Source organism: Drosophila santomea, chromosome 2R (genome assembly GCF_016746245.2).
Source record: "Drosophila santomea strain STO CAGO 1482 chromosome 2R, Prin_Dsan_1.1, whole genome shotgun sequence".
Taxonomy (NCBI): Eukaryota; Metazoa; Arthropoda; class Insecta; order Diptera; family Drosophilidae; genus Drosophila; species Drosophila santomea.
The window spans coordinates 16532506-16550367 of NC_053017.2; the positions used below are offsets into that span (position 1 = coordinate 16532506).

The 17862-nt window shown below is 43.9% G+C and overlaps 1 protein-coding gene across 3 annotated transcripts; it reads left to right on the top strand.

The window, feature by feature from the left end:
- Nucleotides 1-22: 22 nt before the first annotated feature.
- On the top strand, nucleotides 23-17463 carry LOC120444571. Of its 3 annotated transcripts, XM_039624331.2 has the most exons (15): nucleotides 23-452; nucleotides 9065-9436; nucleotides 9829-10023; nucleotides 10077-10208; nucleotides 10268-10410; nucleotides 10548-10631; nucleotides 10713-10773; nucleotides 11369-12163; nucleotides 12785-13039; nucleotides 13501-13563; nucleotides 13638-13960; nucleotides 14030-15180; nucleotides 15239-15439; nucleotides 15507-15668; nucleotides 15725-17463. In XM_039624331.2, the coding sequence occupies exons 2-15, from the start codon at nucleotides 9326-9328 to the stop codon at nucleotides 15844-15846; spliced, it is 3798 nt and encodes a 1265-aa protein (XP_039480265.1). In that variant the 5' UTR covers nucleotides 23-452; nucleotides 9065-9325; the 3' UTR covers nucleotides 15847-17463. The 3 variants fall into 3 exon arrangements, with proteins under 3 accessions (XP_039480265.1, XP_039480263.1, XP_039480264.1); XM_039624329.2 differs by lacking the exon at nucleotides 12785-13039; XM_039624330.2 differs by lacking the exons at nucleotides 11369-12163; nucleotides 12785-13039.
- Nucleotides 17464-17862: the final 399 nt, after the last annotated feature.

Below are 17862 nucleotides of genomic sequence, written 5' to 3' on the forward strand. Positions count from 1 at the left end.
ACGGATTATTATCTACCCCCAGTTGCGGTCACACTGCCCAGCCAACAACAACCACAACTCGGTGCCGTTAGGGCTGCGTTTGTTTTCTGCTCCCATTCAGCTGCAAAGTAAAGAAAGAAAAGTGAAAAGCGTTCGGAAAACGGGCAGCATGTGAAGCACAAATACTCCACGCAATTACTATCTCAATCGAAAAGCTCTCGCTGCAAAAAAGTGCGTAAAAATCGCGAGTGAGTGCGTGAAAATAGAATAAAAAAGCGCTCTGCAATTGAAGAGAAACATTGCTGCAGTTGTGTGTGCGTGTGTGTGTTCGTGCGTGCGAGTGTCGGTGTCGCTCTCTGGACGCAATTCCTTGGCCAAAAGGAAGGGGAAGTGGGGCAGGAGAGTCCCGAATCGAATCCCCCGAAACAGGGTATCCGAATCCGAATCCGGTGCATTAAAAATAGCGCAACGAGGTGAGTAAAGATGCAAACTGCAAACTGCAGCATTAAGTTGCCGAGCTGAGGCAACAAAAATAACTCCAATTAGCCATGTCTGCAGCAAGCCAAAAAAATAAAGCAAAACGGCACAAAAAATACAACAAGAAAATCGATTTTCCTGAACTTACAATTTTCTCCGCCTCACTGGGCAAAAAGGGGGACGAAATGGAGCTTGGGGAGCCGGCTGCGGCTCCATAAAGTATACATAAATTGAATTTCGAAACACGGAAGCGAAATGGATGCACTGAACGAAAGAACACAACTTGGTTCTTTCGTAGCTGAATAGTTGCAAAAACTTTAGTTTTGGGTCTCTAATACAGTCTATTATCTATAAAAACATATGTTCTTAGGCTTTTCAAGCAAGAGGTTAAACAAAATAACAATAAAATGGATTTCGATTAAATTACGACGTGCCAAACATTATTTCTCTGTGTGTAAGAGGGGGCAGGAGGCTGCACACGGTTGTTCTTGTTTTGTTTGCTGGTGTGGATGATGATGGATGTACATGCATATGTGTGTGCTTTCTGCACAGAGGCAGATGTAAAAATTGAAAAATCTGACCAGAAACAGGACCCTGCGACTTTTGGGCCAGTTGTCATGGCCACCGCACTTAACAAATGATTTTAGCGGACACTTTTTCCCGGATGCGAATGGGGCAGCTGTCACTGCGTTTTCCTACTCCTCCTCCATCTCTGCTTTTCTCCTTTTTCTGATTTCATCTGTCTGCCCCCTTCTATCTTTCTCTCTCCCCGTGATATCCAATGTGTGTGTGTGTGTGTGCGTATTTTGATGACGGCACTCAGTTTCCGCCCGCACTGTGATTTTTGGCCATACACGGCACCAATATCCCAGTACAGTATAACCTGGTGCGCAAGAATTTAAGTAAAGCCGGCAATATTCTCTGGCTATATTAATGTCTGCTTTAAAATTTTTATAAATGTGTTTTTAGTGACTTAGTTATATTTGTAAAAGTGTCATGTATTTGAAATTATTGCTTGGCAGAGTAATAAAAACCAATTACTCCCATAAAAATAAATAGGTCAACATTTTCTGACGTAAGAACGCATAGAATGTGTTAACAATGTGTTAACGTACAATATGTTATTTGTTCAATATTTAGCATTCAATGGATTAAGTTAAATACGTTTGATAAGATTGTTTTAAAGTGTGATTTTTCTATGTACATAAAACTTACTTGTAATTTATCATTGACTTTATTTTGCAAACCTCAAAATCTTTACTTGATTTCCTTTCTCATTTCGAGAGTGCTCACTGTAGAAAATCCCCAGCATTACCACTCAGTTTTCGGCACTCTTTTGCGGATGCTGCGTACGCAAAAAGGGGACGACGGCTGTTTTAAGAGGACTAGATGTTTCCTTTTCACTTCCGCCAGCACCCCTAAATTACGTGTCTCTGTTTGAGTGCCTATTTATGTGTGTGTGTGTATGTCGCGTGAGAGTGTCCGTGTGTGTGTGTGGGCCAACAAAATTACTTTTACGAGCGTTTAGCATAGGTTGTTGTCCCTTCACCCATTTCCCCTGGCCACCAGTTAGTTTTATTTTGATGCGTTTTTAATCAGATTGCGTCAATTTGTTGCTGGCCTAACGATGAGGGCGGTCGTTTCCCGGGGGAGTGGGGGTGGCGGTGGTTCTATGGACGCGTGGGAGTGAGCGACCATTTCCCGGGTTGCGTGTCAAGTGCAGACCCTTTTTCGCCCGCTTTTTTCACTAATTATAAGAATGTCTGTTTTGGCCTCGCATCTGGATGGATGGTTCGTCATTGGGCTTCCAGACCGGTAGGTTTAATTTCTCGCTTCTGCTGACTCAAAACGCAACTTTTCACTTTCGCAGTTCTTTTTTTTAGCTCCAACGCAATTATCTGGATTGATAGATTGTACGTCTTTTTTAATTTCAGGGAAATAAATGTCAGAATAATACTTTCATGATTTTACAGATATAAGCATTGAAATTTGATAATAATTTATATATTATCCATTACATTTATCTTCTATTTGTGGAATGCCAAAATATTATATTTATTTATTTAAGTCCAAAAGGACTTGGGATGAAGGAGAGTCACCGATGTTGAGGCACCAATTTGCCAGCATAAGCTCGTCGTAGTTGAGTATTGTGATCTACGTAATACGATCTACAATTTAGAACCTTATAAAGCTTTATAGCGTATACGTAACCAATAATTCAATAAAATAGCAATGTTCTAACAATATGGCTATAAATATTTAATAATATTTATAAGCATCTGTTACTATATAAATTTCTTAATTTTCGTTGGTACTTAAATTCGCTCTGAACTGTAGATACTGGACATTTTAAACTTCATTCTCCAAGCAAGGGTATGAACACTTCGTTGTTTGCTCCCCTTGTTTTCATTGGTCGCTATTCTTTTTGCTTTGCGCTTCTCCATGGCCCGTTAAAGTACAGAAATACTTGGCCAGGCCAGCCGGAGTACGAGTATCGTATCTATCATGGCGGCAGCTGTCCAATTCTCCGACCAGCCGGCACTGGATCGCTGTTTGTTGTTGCTCTTGTATCTGCTGTCGTCTTCATCAACGCCTTAGTATCTGTGTTCGCTTGTTTGTTTGTGTGCAAGAGTGAGTAAGTGCCACACTGTGTGTGTGTATGTGTGTACGTTTGTTGCTGGCTTGAACTTTATGGCATTGCGTTGTTTTATGTTTGTTTTTAGCACTGGCCTGTGTTGTTGTTTTCTGTTATTGCTGTGCTTACTGCAAGCACACAGACAATTTAACGAAACATCGGCGACAGCGAGAAGATATACAACAGACGGCATCATTATGCATGCAACAGATCTTGGAGCGCGTTTGATCGCCAACTGCGCCCATGGCTCCCAGCGCAGCAGCAGCAGCAGCAGCAGCAACAACAACAGCAACAACTGTTGCAACTCCAACGCCGCCACCATTTGGCCAAAATGGCGAATGCCCTGCCTTACCGCCCCGCCACGCCCTCCCCCTTTTGGCGGATGCCCTGCCCAAGACCTCAAGTCCCCAAGCATCGAGCATTAGTACCAGACATCGGCCCCACGCAAAAATATTTCTGTTGTGACTCCGCAACTCACTGCACTGCGAGAAAAATGCGCCACAGTTGAGGTTGCATAACTCGAAACTCCATCGGTCATCAAAAAAGTTCGAGAACAAACTTTAACTTTAATAAGTTTGAGAACCAACTTTAACAGACTTTTAGTTATGTTTGGGCCATAAAAGAAGTTTGACTTATAAAAATTTCTCATTTTTGGCCAGTGTGGTGCAAAGTACTGGGGAGTGGAGCAATGCCCCCAACCTGTAGGTGCTCCCTTGGCACCACTCCACCATCATTCCTTGGGCCACGGACTTCTGGGAACTTCTCCGGTTTCGCTGAAGCGATAATTGCCGCGTGATTTCTAATCAAATTACATTTAGACTACAATTACTTCGACTTTGTGCGCATTTAGATGTTATCCAATTTAGCCGTCGTTTTGTCATGGTTTGTTTGTCTTAATTGGAAATCGGATTGCAATTGCCCTCACCCCTTGCCTGTGTAACCCACTTCAATTATGCATATCACCAAATTGGTCTTCATCATCGTCATACCCTAATTACACTCAATTAAACTCTATGAATTACCAATATACACACATACATATGTATGTATATATGGGCGCATCTGTGTCAGCGACAACTGGAATTGCAACCACGGCGACGCCTCCGTTTTACTGCCCCCCAGTGCATCACGTATGCGGCGGGGATTTCGAATCGGCTTAACACCTTTTTGGGCCCGCTTTCCACGGATCATTGGGCTCTTGGGCAATGCGCCGGAAATTGGGTTACACCTTGATGGTTTTCTCAATTTTTATTTCGTTGGCCCTCTTATCGGATATGCATATCAGCCTACTAACTGTGCGCCCCGCCACTCTTATCATATCATTTGGTTTTCGGGGCAGAGTAGCGCTATCTGTGAAAGCCATGCTAATGCTCACCATGTGTCGCACTTCCAGTTGATTCTACTTGTACGGATTGTTTCTGTTTACCCAGAAGAAACGCGTGAAGCGGACTGAAGAATAAAGTCATAAGATCCACGCATGACATCATGGGGTATTCTGAGTTGGGAAATCGGATGGATGGGTTTTCGGAATTTGGTAGACTGCTCTCATCAGATATATTTACAAGTGATAAAGGGTCAGCGAAAGAGTTTTCGAAATCACAAGTTAAAGTTAGCCAGCTCTTTGATAATTCAAATAGAACCAAGATACTTTTTACCAACTGAAAAGTTAAGATACTATTTATAAGATCATGTACTAAGAAACTATCTTTAAATGGTGAATAACCAAATATGTTGCTGAGTTCCAGCTGGTTTTGTGTATCATTAAATACCGTAAAACAACAAACATGTTTTTGGAAAATGTTTTCAAAATCGTTTTTTCTAGGCTATTTCCATTAAATAAATTTGTTTTTCAAAATGCAAGAGGATTTGGGAATTTTAAAAAATTAAAGACATAAATAAAAATGAAACAGCACGGAAAATGGCTTTATAACTAAAATGGCTTACACTAAAGACATGAATATTTTTGTTTATCATTAAAATGAAGGAAACAACAAACGATGCATGGAAAAGTTTTTTCTGACGCATCGCTTTGGTTTTCATTTCAGTTTCCCTCGTTTGGGTTACAACTTTTTTGCTGAAGTCATTATAAAGTATTTTTTTCCAGCCTTTCGTTTTGTGTACTGGGCTTTTGATTTTTTTTGTTTTTTATATAGAAAACCAGAATGCGACACGCCTTTCGTGACCAGCCCAGATATCCCATTGCATTGGATGCCAATGGGCGGCACCCGAAAACCCGATACAACTCATAGCCAATGCGTGGCGATGATTGAGTAGAGTCAAGAGACTTTGGGCTATTTTTGGTAATTGCATGGCCCGCTTTTCACTGTATAGAGTTGGGGATTTTTTACGCTACCCAACCAAATTTTGTTCAGTTTCCAGTTCACTGGCGATGCGTGCAACAAAGCATATTTCAATAAGACTATTTCCAACGACAAGATTGTGGGTCAAACGCCGGTCGAACATATAACATACATATGTGTACACAAAATTCGTACTCGTGTGTGCGTGCTCTCCTGTGTATAACAATTTTTCAATCGCGCAGCATCGTAAACAAAATACAAGCGGCAAACAATCCATTAGTCCAATGCTGGCCATCCCATCTCCAACTACATCTACATCCCTCCCATCCCACGACACACAACCCATCCCCCAAAGAATTCATCGTTTTCATCGTCGGAATTGTGCGCCCAGTGCGGCGAATCAAATTAATTAAAGCTGCTCGAAAGAGAGTGGGCTTCCTACCCATTGGACAGATTGAAGGGGTAAGGCGAACTAAAAGAAAGCATGGAAAGCTGGAACAATTGTGGCTTATTATTTCACAAGAAATCCAACCGAATTAATACGGGAAAGATGAAACCACACAGCAGACAACATTGAAAGCTAATTGAAGATGAAACACTCTTATTGTTCCGAAAAGGGGAACAAGTAGTGTATTGGCTGAAAGGAAGCCAGTTTCTGTCATGAGTCAGCAAAGGTCAGTTCTACATCATAGATGATTGAAGTTAAATCTTATCAGTCAGTTCTTCAACTTAACAAATGTCTAACTGCGGGTGTATTCAAGTTACTAATGCTCTTGATTTCCTGCGAAAGATTTAATAATAAAAAAGCATGCATAAACGTAGGTTAATAAAAATATATAACTACTCCCAAAACTGATCAGCACAGTTAGGGCATACAAAATGAAACATCTTCAGTGCCAAAAAAAAAAATGTTTTGGGCCAGCAAGTGAATGCGACCAAAAACCATGGACTTGGATGAGTAATGCGTCTGGGTGCTCCGAAAATGAAAATAAATTTGTTTTTGCGGTCGCTGCATTCTGTGATGAAAGAATTTCTTTGTTGCACTGGCCGCCGCCGCAGAATCAACATCTTTTGTGTCACGTAGTGGCAACAAGATGACGATGCCACCTTGTGTGTGCACCAGTGAGTGTGTGTGTTAACCAAGGCTAATTGAACTGAACTGCAGTGGGGCAACCTCTGGAGACGATTAATTGCCCGCGGGAAGAGCTGAAACGAGTGGCAGCGATAGCACAGCGAAGCGGCATGCATCGCAAAGTGGCGGCTCCAAATGTAGGCCTCTTCTCTAATCACATTAATGCCACAACAATGATGGCGATGTATAAAAGTCGGCCCACTTGAAAGGCCTTCGTTGCGTGGGCGGTGGCTCCACACTGGAAAAAAAAGGGTTCTCAAGCCAGGAAACTGGTTTCCGAAATGAGATATTTTAAAATCATGCATCAGGTATCGCTTTCAGATTGATTGCTTCCTTAAAGTGTGCCAACGAACCCACGAATCCACTTGATATGCATTAATAACCCGTGTTATCTATATCATGAAATATAGAATCGTGTCTTTGAGTGGATTTATTTCCGTGAAATTGAAGCTGAACTAACGAGAGCTATGCAGTGACAACTATAACTTGTGTCTGTCTTAAGGAAAAAACTGCCTTTTGAGTGAAACTCCCCAGTAGTATAAAAAAGTTTGATTTTTTCCAGTGCAGTAGCATCAAACACTTCTTCATCCGCGCCATCATTATGGCTCTTTTCTATATTGTTCTAGGTACCTTTATTAGTTTGCCTTTGTGTCGGCTCGATTTATGTGCTGACCCTCGAACCCCACTGGCGGCTCCAGTGAACCGGGCACCCAGTGAACCAGCATGGATATGGCCATCATCTGTCCACTGGATGCAGACGCCACATGCAGCTCCCATCTGAAGCGACGCATTCAGCAGGCTGAAACAACGGAGAAACTTGTTTTGTATAGCGCCTGTTAAGTTATGTTCTCCCATTCCGCCCGGCACCCACAACGAACTCCTACTCCGCCAGTGATTCTTTGGTTTTTGCATTTGGCGCAATGCTAATTCATTTGCATACCCAGCAAATACACACTCGCTCGGTCCGAAGCCTCATTCTCATTCATGCCAAAGAGCAAGGCGAATGTGGAGGAGTGGAGGAGGGGTGATCCGTGGCACGGAGCGGAGTGTTCATGGGGTATAACGAACGACTGATGGCCCCGGCATGCTTGGCTGCATTTTAAGTTCATATACACTCGTATGGTGGCACATATACTCTATGGTATAGTATGCTGTTCGGTTGGAAGAGGAACAGAGGTTCTGTATCGGTGGCATATTGCCGCCGCTTGACACTTGGGCTCCTCCTTACCACCTCATTTTCCCTTTTCCCATTTCTCATTTCTCTTTTCTCATTTGCTATTCCAGCTGGGTCTCCACGGACGGAGGTCTTCAATTAAATTTAACTAGAAAGCATGCAGCACAACACACAAATACGAATCGATGCTATGCGATGCGATGCGATGGAAAAACAAATGATATTTTAGTTGCGCATGCATAAGCAATTATAATTTCCATTATTTATGATGGCATTCAATAACTCAATACTCAATAGTAGTCGGTGTATGAAGAAGGCATAACTCAGATAACTCAGTATCGATTGCAAGTTTGACGAACACAATGCAGTATATATTGTGCCTTGTAGCATCCCACATTTAATGCCTCAATTAAGGCATTCCCATGCACTTCACTTCGCGATGCATTTTTATGGCAAGTCACAAACGTTAACCCCATTCTGCCGGAATGCTGCAAATGCTGCAAATTGTGCAATGTTGCTCCAATTCTCTGTCGTCGTGCCCCACCCACCACCCAACTGCAACACATGGTCGCCTCATTTAACCCGGGGCGCAAATTGGTATGGGGGTTGTACGGCGATAATGCCTGCGTTGAATGATTATCGAAGAGTTATTTGGGGAGTGGTTGTTGGTCGAATGGCCTATAAATAGAAAAGACGATGATAAGCCGACAAGCTTGTGCCTTAGCTAAATGAAAATCGTAGACGGGGATGCGTGTTCAATGGAGGGATTAACAAATTTATGGGAATATGGGAAGTACTCCATGAAGTGGACTGGAGCGACATGAAAGGGGTGTACTGATTCAATGGATTCATTGGATGCTCACTTCGAGTGGCAGAGTGGCATTGTTCAACTGGGCGGCAATTGAATGGGAAGCACTTATTAGTATGCCGTAGATAATTCAGCATATTATTCATAATCAAAAAGCAATAGTCTTCCCCCGACGGCGCTCCTTCACCCATCAGTGGCCTAAGTGGGGCTTTAATTAAGTGCCCCTTTCAAGTCGAACTTTCCATTTTCTTTGGATTGGTGTCTCTTCAATTATCAAAAAAGATCATGTGCATCACGTTAATCAAGCGTTAATTTTCCCCACAAATACCGGAAAAACAACAACAACACTTGACAGTTGTTTATGTTAATTACTTGGCGGAGGAAAAGTTGCAGCAACATAATGGCCGAAGCACAAATTGGGTTTGGGTCACCGAACCCAGTCGACAATTAATTAGCATAGACCATGTTGCATGGCACCCTCCCCCTCCTCCTCTTCCTCCACTCAAAGACCTTGCGCCATAAAATATGTCTAATAATTCCCCATAAATTCCACTTGCAGATGGTGAAGGCGCCGCTAACGAAGAAGATGATGATGTAAATGCCGCATCGCCACATCCCCTTTCTCTTCTCTCTCCGAACGAAAGCGAAATCCCAGCTGGGAAACTGTAGCTGCAACTGAAACCGAACCAGAGACTCAAACTCAAACCCGAACCCACGACTGCCGCCTTGGATTTCGTTCCACTGAAATCGAAACTGCATTCTTTGTACTCATATTTATACCATAACGACATAACGACACATATCGCCGACTGAATCGAACATGAGATTGCCGTGCTTCTTATCGGCCAGTGCGAGCCTGTCGCTGTTCCTCCTCCTGGAATTCGTCGTTTGGATTCACGGCGAGCAGGACTTCAACGTCAACGATTCCCAGGTGAGTAATTTCCCAAATGGGACACACGAATTCAAATTAATCTGCCTCACAACTTGAAATTTGCTACAAATTATGATTACTGATGAATGGGCTTTTTTTTTGTGGAAACTTATGAGTTTGCCATTCTAGAGATTAGATTGTTGCCGCGATAAGAAACAAAAACGGTTTTTAGGTTGTGCAAAATACAATGTTAACTTTCGCCATATCTTGCAATTGAGACTATTAATTCATTAATAAACACTACTGAATTCCCAAAACATTGAATTCTATGTAAGCATTGTAGTAGCTAAAAATCACGGGATGTTGTTGTTCATCATATGCACGTTTATATATAAGATACATATCTATGTTTCATTGTGTTTTTTTAACATCTCTCTCATGTTCCATCCAAGGTCCCTGTAATTGAGCCAAAGGATGTGCCCGCCTACAAACAGGATCCGTATGTCACGGAGTTGATGAGTTGCCAAAATGCTCCCAGCGAAATTGTGCTTTCGCTTTTGCTGAAAAAACACGACTGGAGCGAGCTGACGGCCACAAAACGAGCTCATGTCCAAGCCAAGTTGGCCAAGTTCTTTGCCATACCCAAGGTTAGTTGGTCAAAAAATCATTTTAAAGGATTAGTTAAAGTTCTTTCTTACAGGAATTTATTTCCCTGGATTCGGTGTCGAAACGCGAACTGAGATCCATGCACAAATTGGCCATGAGAAAAGGAGGTAAGGGCAACAAGAACATCGAGACCCTGAATCGCCGCCTAGGACGCGCCAGTTTCATGGTTTGTATTGTATTTAACTAGAGGAGTTTTAGGGAATTACATTACTACTACTTCTACAGATCGGCTGTGGTCCAAGCTACTTTGTGATGGGTGAACCGATAGCCAAGCAGATTGCCCACCAGATGAAGGATGGCACCATTGGCGCTCTGACGGAGGAGAACTTTGGCCTGTGGTTTATTTGGCGAAAGGAATTGAAATCGAGGTGAGAAAGAAATGTATGAAACTTCGAACTTATCGAAGAGGAAACTGTATTCAAACGTAAAGTTCTAAATATAGAAAGCCGATAACTACATGGATTATTTTCGTTGTGTGGTTCACTAATCGTTCTTTGAACTCCAGATCAAACCGCAAGCGACGTCAATCCGAGGGCTCTGGTGCTGATGAAGATGACTACGACTACGGGGATGACGATGAGGAAGTTGCGTGAGTATTACCCGCTCACCTGAGTGTGACACACAGATAACTACGAATTTCTTTCGCATATCATCGATGGATTTGGAGCAGTGAGCCCAGTACGGAAGTGCCGCCAGTGACCACACATGCCCATCGACATCATCACGGAGCGGTGAGTGTTGAGGTCGATTTGGAGACAATTCGCCATATTTGTTTCGGTTTCTCTGGGTGTTTTCTTTATCTGATACATACGTTTAAATGAGAATACCCGCGGTTCATACTTGTTGGTTAACCCACACATGCTGACATATGTATGTATTACGTGTATCTGTATGGATCTGTATGGATCGCGTTGGACTTACTGTCTAGATACGTTTTTTTAATTTCCGGAAGCCTTTTGGTTCTGTTTGTTTTCACTGCACTTTGTTAATAACCGCAAATTGGAATAACATTTAAAAACCACAATACACTACACATGCATCACATGCATCTAAATGGAACACACCAAATACACCCACATGCGTACACTGAAAATAACTATAATTCATCATATGGTGTTTATGTTTCTTCTTCTCTTTTTGCTATCTTCCTCTCGTTCTCTTACTCTGTGTATATCGATCTAATTGTGTTAATGTTATCAACCAATCAATCAATCAATCAATCAACCAATATAAACCAACCAAAATATATTGTAAAATATGTAAACCATTTCGAAATCGCCTCGACAACTAACCAACTCGATTCATTCGCTGTGACTAACCCAAAAGTTGGAGGTGTCGGAGAAGATAGTGTCACCCGAATCCGTCTCTTCGTCGGCTGTTCCCCTGGTTCCGGACGTGCAGGAGGAGATCGAAGAGAGTGTCTCCAAGTTGGAGTCCGTCATCAGCAAGACAATTGAGAACACGAAGAACATAAAGGAGCTGCCCGTTCTGGGCGAAGCCGACGATGGCGAAGATGAGGAGGATGTGGAACTACAGCAATTGGGAGCTCCGCTGGCGGCAGAGATTGCGCCAGAAGAGACCACAAGTGCGGCAGCCACACGAGCCACGGAAATGGTAAAGCCCGTTGATTTGGAGGATCACGATATTCAGGTGGACTCCGGCGCAGTTCCGGCCGTCGATGTGGAGGCCTCGGCCACGTCCACGCCCTCGATGTCCGCCCCCGAAACACTGAAGCCCTTTTCACCCTATGACGCCATCTCTTCGGCGTCGTCCTCGTCCTCGTCCTCGCCCGTCGCATCGATTGCATCTGGCAGTGAAGCTGGAGAAGATTCAACTTCGGTGTCGACCCCTCACCTGTCCCCAGCTAACTCACCCACGGTCATGCCCACAGAGCTAGACAGAAATGGGCTAGCCACTACATCCTCATCATCTCCGTCCGCCTCACCTCCATCGCCATCCGCAACAACACAAGACACTCAACCAACCACATCTGCATCTGCATCATACTCATCCCCATCCTCAACAACAACAAGCACAACAGCAACAGTCTCAACAACAACAACAGCATCATCAACAGCAACAACAACTACAACAACAACAACACTATCTGAATCGCCAAAGGTAATGATGTCGCTTCTGTGTGTGTGTATACGAACGAGTGTCCTTTTTGCCTCGCCGTTGTACGTGTACGTGTGCGTGTCTCATGTCCGTATGTCCCTGTGTCCTTGTGTCCCCTGTATTGTCACATGTAAAGCGTTCTCTTCCACCTCCTTGCGGCGCTTTGTGTCAGGAGTTAGTTTAGCTCACGACTCTCTTTTTATACTTACTCGTATATATTGATATTGTGTTTTATTGCCTTTGTGCTGTGTAAATGTAGCGTCCCCATAAAAAAGCCAAACTCCACAAAATGACAGGACATTTACGTAACTGCCGTACAAGATTTTAGTGGAGTTGGCAAGTACGAGAACATAAATGTTAGCTCACTAGATAGCAACTAGTTGTAAAGATAAGTGTACATACTTTTTGTATAGCTGCAGTTAGTTTTTTGTAGTAAAGGATAGAAGGATGTACATATACATATACCATAAGATTAAGCGTATTTTTGTGATAGACCTAACAAACGTACGTAGTACATAAATTAAGAAAGTATACAGGGTTTGAGTTGCTCAGGGACCCGCCCACCTTCCGCCCCCTTGGAGAAAACCTACTCATTTTTGTTACCAATTAAACACCAAAAAGCAGCCAAATACTGCGCTTAATGAGCTCGAGCTGAGCACCCTGCTGCCCATCGACGATTTTGAGGGCACTGCTACTGCCACACAGCCAACTGTCACTGCAACTGCATCTGCAACTGCCATTGCAAGCACAGCAGCAGCAACAGCAGCAGCAACCGCAACAGCAACAACTGCAACTGCAACTGCAACTGCATCTGCAACACCAGCGGGCGAAAGCGAATTTCATATAGAGTCCACAACGCACCGCACGATTAGCTCTAAGGTGAAATCTCGCGAACGCAAACGCAATTGCAATAGCAATCGCAACTTAGATGTTAAGCCATAGATTTGCACCTCCACCCGCTCTTGAAAGTATAATACCCCATATTCCGATATTCCGATATTCCGGCTCTCAACAAAACCCCTCAACCCGATTGTCTCACCGTTTATCCCGAATCCAATTAGGGGAAATTGCTTTCAGCCAAATGCACTTAGCATGTAAGGGCAGGCAATTAACAAACCAGAGTTCCTGCATGAGGTCCTTGGTAATTGCATGTCCACTATGGAGCACTTACTTGTATCCGTATTCGTATTCGTATCCGTATTGGTTGTACTAACACTAACACTCGCTAACACACTCACTCTGCCTGCCTCCTTAGCCGATGACTTTGCAGCATGACACTTAGCCAGCCATCTGTCGCCAATTAGCCATCTCACTGTTAATAATTTCCCTGTAATTCCCAGGAAGGAGAACCCGATGCCATCAGCAGCAGCAGCAGCAGCAACAACAGCCTGGCCAATAATGAGGTAACATCCGCCATATTCCCCTGGCAACGCTAGAATCTCCACTAATAACATTAAATTCTCCACAATGCCAACAGCTGTCGACGCCTGCCACGCCTACATCTTCGGTGGCCACGACCACGGCTGCTACTCCGGAGTCGAGCAGCAGCGGCACCTTCGTCTCCACCGACTACATGGAACCGCAGCCGGAGGAGAATAGCCCGCCCATCATCAAGACGCGCCTGCAGAAGCTGGCGGTGACATCGGGCAAGGCCTTCACCTTCCATGTGCTGCCGGAAACGTTTTACGATGCCGAGGACCAGGGTAATCTCCGTCTGGCGCTCACCGACAAGGATGGCCACGAGCTAAAGGCCAACTCTTGGCTGCAGTTCAACGCCGACAAGAGGGAGCTTTATGGCCTGTGAGTAGTTGGTTACCCAAAATATATATTAACAAAGATTGCAATTTATGAAACCTATTTCATTTGTAGGCCTCTGGACGACACGGTATCCCGCTGGCAATATCGCCTATCGGCCACGGATTCGGGCAACGCCAGTGTCACGGAAACCGTGGAGATAAGTGTGCAGCAGCATCGCGCAGTGAGGACCATTAACCACGAGATCAGTGTGTTTGTCCGGATCAACGAGAAGCCGGGTCACAACATTGATTGGCAGTTGAAGCTGATTAATGCGGTGGCCAGAACCTTGGACGACTCCACTAACTCGGCGGTGGTGGTGCGCGAGATCCGACAGACGCCACACGATCCGCATAGTGCCACCTTGGTGTATTTTAACGAAACGCTGCCCACCAGCGAGTGTCCTGAGAAGGAACTAAAGGATATTGTCGCACGACTGGATGCCAATAGACTGAGTGATTTGGTTCAGCCACAGTTGGGAATTAAATCAATAACCGGACAGTTAATCGGATCCTGCCAGAAGGATTTAACTCAGGTGAAACCGACGCAGCACATGACCAAGAATGTGCCGCCGATGCCACGCAATCAGGTGGATCGCGTGAACGCCAGCTTGGGCCAGCTGCTGGTCTACAAAGTGCCCGCGGATACCTTTTACGATGCGAACGACAATCAGTTGACTCTTACCTTGAAGACCAGGGATCACCTTGAGCTGAGCCCACGCCACTGGCTGCAGTTCGACTCCAAGAACGAAGAGTTCTACGGCATACCGAAGAGCGGCGACATTGGTTCCGAGGAATATCTGTTGGTGGCGGAGGACAGCGGTGGCTTGAGTGCCCATGATGCCCTGGTCGTAGTGGTCAGTCCAGCTCCCAAGCGTGACTTTGGGTTCTTCTTCAAGGCCTATCTGTCTATCAAGCACGAGCGATTCAACGCCGATCTGCAGCGGAAGTTTGTGGAGCGTGTGGCGAAGTTGAATGGAGATGCTACCACTGGCCAGATCCAGATCCGCTCGATAACCACACACCACGACTCCGACGGCACCATAGTGAACTTCTACAACACGACGCTGTACAGGAAGCACAACAGTTGTCGGGAGAAGGAAGTGGCCATGACCAGGAGTGTCTACCTAAACAGTGACCTCAGCTTGCGGGAGGCAGCCAAACGGGCCTTGGGACCCGAACTCAATCTGACCAACTTTTCGGTGGTACCCTTCAGTATTTGTCATCGTAAGCATTGCATAGTTATGCCACCGCAAGATTTTGTTCACTTACAATCTCATTACAGTTACCGCGAACATAGACACCAACCAACTTGATTATATACCAAGTCGCCCCGAGGAGCCTACTCATAAATCCTCCTTCGGCGATGATTACATGATCACGTTCGTATGGCCCATCGTAATCATTGTTACCATGCTTGTGGCTGCCTCAATCATTGCCTGCTGCCTGCACTGGTGTCGCCAGAGAAGCGGCAAAATGGAGCTAGGTAGGCGGATGTGACTCAATTCTTATTATACAGCTTCACAAAATGGATTTCTCGATTTGGTTTCTAGGCGATGAAGAGGAGCGCAAGTCCTTCCGTGCCAAGGGTATACCCGTCATCTTCCAGGACGAGTACGAGGAGAAGCCCGAGATCGGCAACAAGAGTCCTGTTATTCTGAAGGACGAGAAGCCGCCGCTGTTGCCCCCATCCTACAATACCTCAAATCTGAATGGTGCGCCAACATCGATCTGTTTTATTTGTATTATGCTAAACGTGTACTCCTTGCAGGTGACAACGACGTGGACGATTACGTGCCACCTCCATCGGTGGTTGTGGGCGGCCGGGAAGTGCGTGGAAAGTCGCCAGCCACGCCCTCTTACCGCAAACCACCGCCATATGTGTCGCCATAAATGAGTGTCAGTGTCAAGAGCAGCAGGAAAGCATCAAGCCAGCAAACCAGAATGGAAGCAACTGCAACAATAATAACAATCGCATCGTATTAACCACACAATCTATATATAGATATATACATATATATTTAACCGATTTGGCACAAGTTATATGCAACTAAGCAAACTCTTTTGTATATATCCAAGTGCAAATTGGTCTCTTTGGACACTGTATTCGAATTGAGGGAAACTGGATCCCAACCGACAAGTATTCGCCAAGTCGATGGAGTTTTTTGGATAACGTTTTGTATTAGCCGAGAGTGGAGAAACAATCATGTGCTAAAAACTGGCAAACACACAACCTACACCGTAGGATTATCGAGAATCACTAACACAAAACACAAATCGATGAACTATGCTGCATATTATTTATTTAGTATGTACTTTAATTTATATGTAAACCACGCGAACACAAGCACATCCAAGGACGTAAGGATCACAAGGAACACAAATCGTGTTTTGTATGCAAGCATAGGAGCTTGAAAAACACACAGACACATGCACACAAGCCCATTTTAAGCATAGCATTTAAAACTCTTTGTACTAATTAAGTTAAACGCGAGAAAGTAGGCATGTAGTACATGTCCTTCGTCCGGTCACCCCGAGCAGCTAAAGGACTTTCAGCTTGATTTGCTCAAGCTGAATTGTTTGCATGTTTTTAATCATTTGACCAGAACCCCAACTGTCATCTGGCTGCATATTTCCATCCAAAGGATCAGGGGAACCGCCGAGGCAGGCTGCGCACTTGCCGCTGGTTGGGTGCCCCATTGCGATTAGTATTTTAGTTGTTTTACGATTGGCTTAACTAACTGGGGAAGACCGGACCGGAAGGACATGTCGGAAGGAGCTTGATTATTTTACATTCTAAGAAGCAATCGAACCCCCAATAGTGCTGCCAATAATCCAGGTACTCGGATCGAACTAGCCGTTTGAATACCAATCGATTCCTAATTGCCCACAAGTGCTTCCCACAGACAGACAAACCAACAGACCATATCCACCAGAAACATAACACACCCAACACACACATAACACTCAAACACACAAATATTTATACGAAAATGGATTACTTAAAGTAGAACCTAGTTTTAAATGATTTTCACACGCTCCCCTTTGGATTATTCTATGTGAAATGGTTAGATTAGTTTATAGCTGCTAGTTGGCTAGTGGCAGTACTTACTACACTACTACCACCCGTCCCCTATCCCTGAATCGAACTAACACGTAGTGAGTAAAGCATTGATTTTATATGAACTTATACGGAAGTCCAGGCCCTAAGTTAGAGCAATAGTTGCATGAAGGGAAATTGAAATTGAACTTGAAATTGAAATTGAATTACTTTACGAGGACACTGATTTTGTCGTGTGAAAAAAAGTTCGTGCGCGAAAGTGCTACGCAATTGCCTATTAAACTAAGTATGATTAACTAACTTGTGTATTTGCATAAGCTCAACCGCTGAATTATTTACATTATGTAATTTGTAATAGAGCAAACAGCGACCGAATTAGCAACAACAGCAACCACAGCAATAACAACAAACGGTATCAATTTATTTTGAATAAAAAAATGCCAAAGATACGATTTTAGTTGCATTATTATTTGCCATTATTTGCGAATATTTGTTTTTAGACACTGCAATCGCATACTCACACACACACACACACACAAAGAGGAGTAAGTAAAGAGAGCTGGAAAATTGTAATTTTTCTCCAAACCAAATAAATAATTGTGCATATTTGTGAAAAAACGAAAAGTCGACCGACAGGCCATGGTCGAATTGCACGTTTAATTAATATAAATATTCAGTAAAAATCAGAGAAACTACTGTACATTTAATGCAATCTGTTTGCCATTTGATTGGCTTCAATTGAGCGAGCTGTACCCTCCACAAACACACAGGCAAACCAATAAAACACATGCAATAATTATAATAATTATTGAGGATAACTAAACGTGAATATAGATACATACATACAA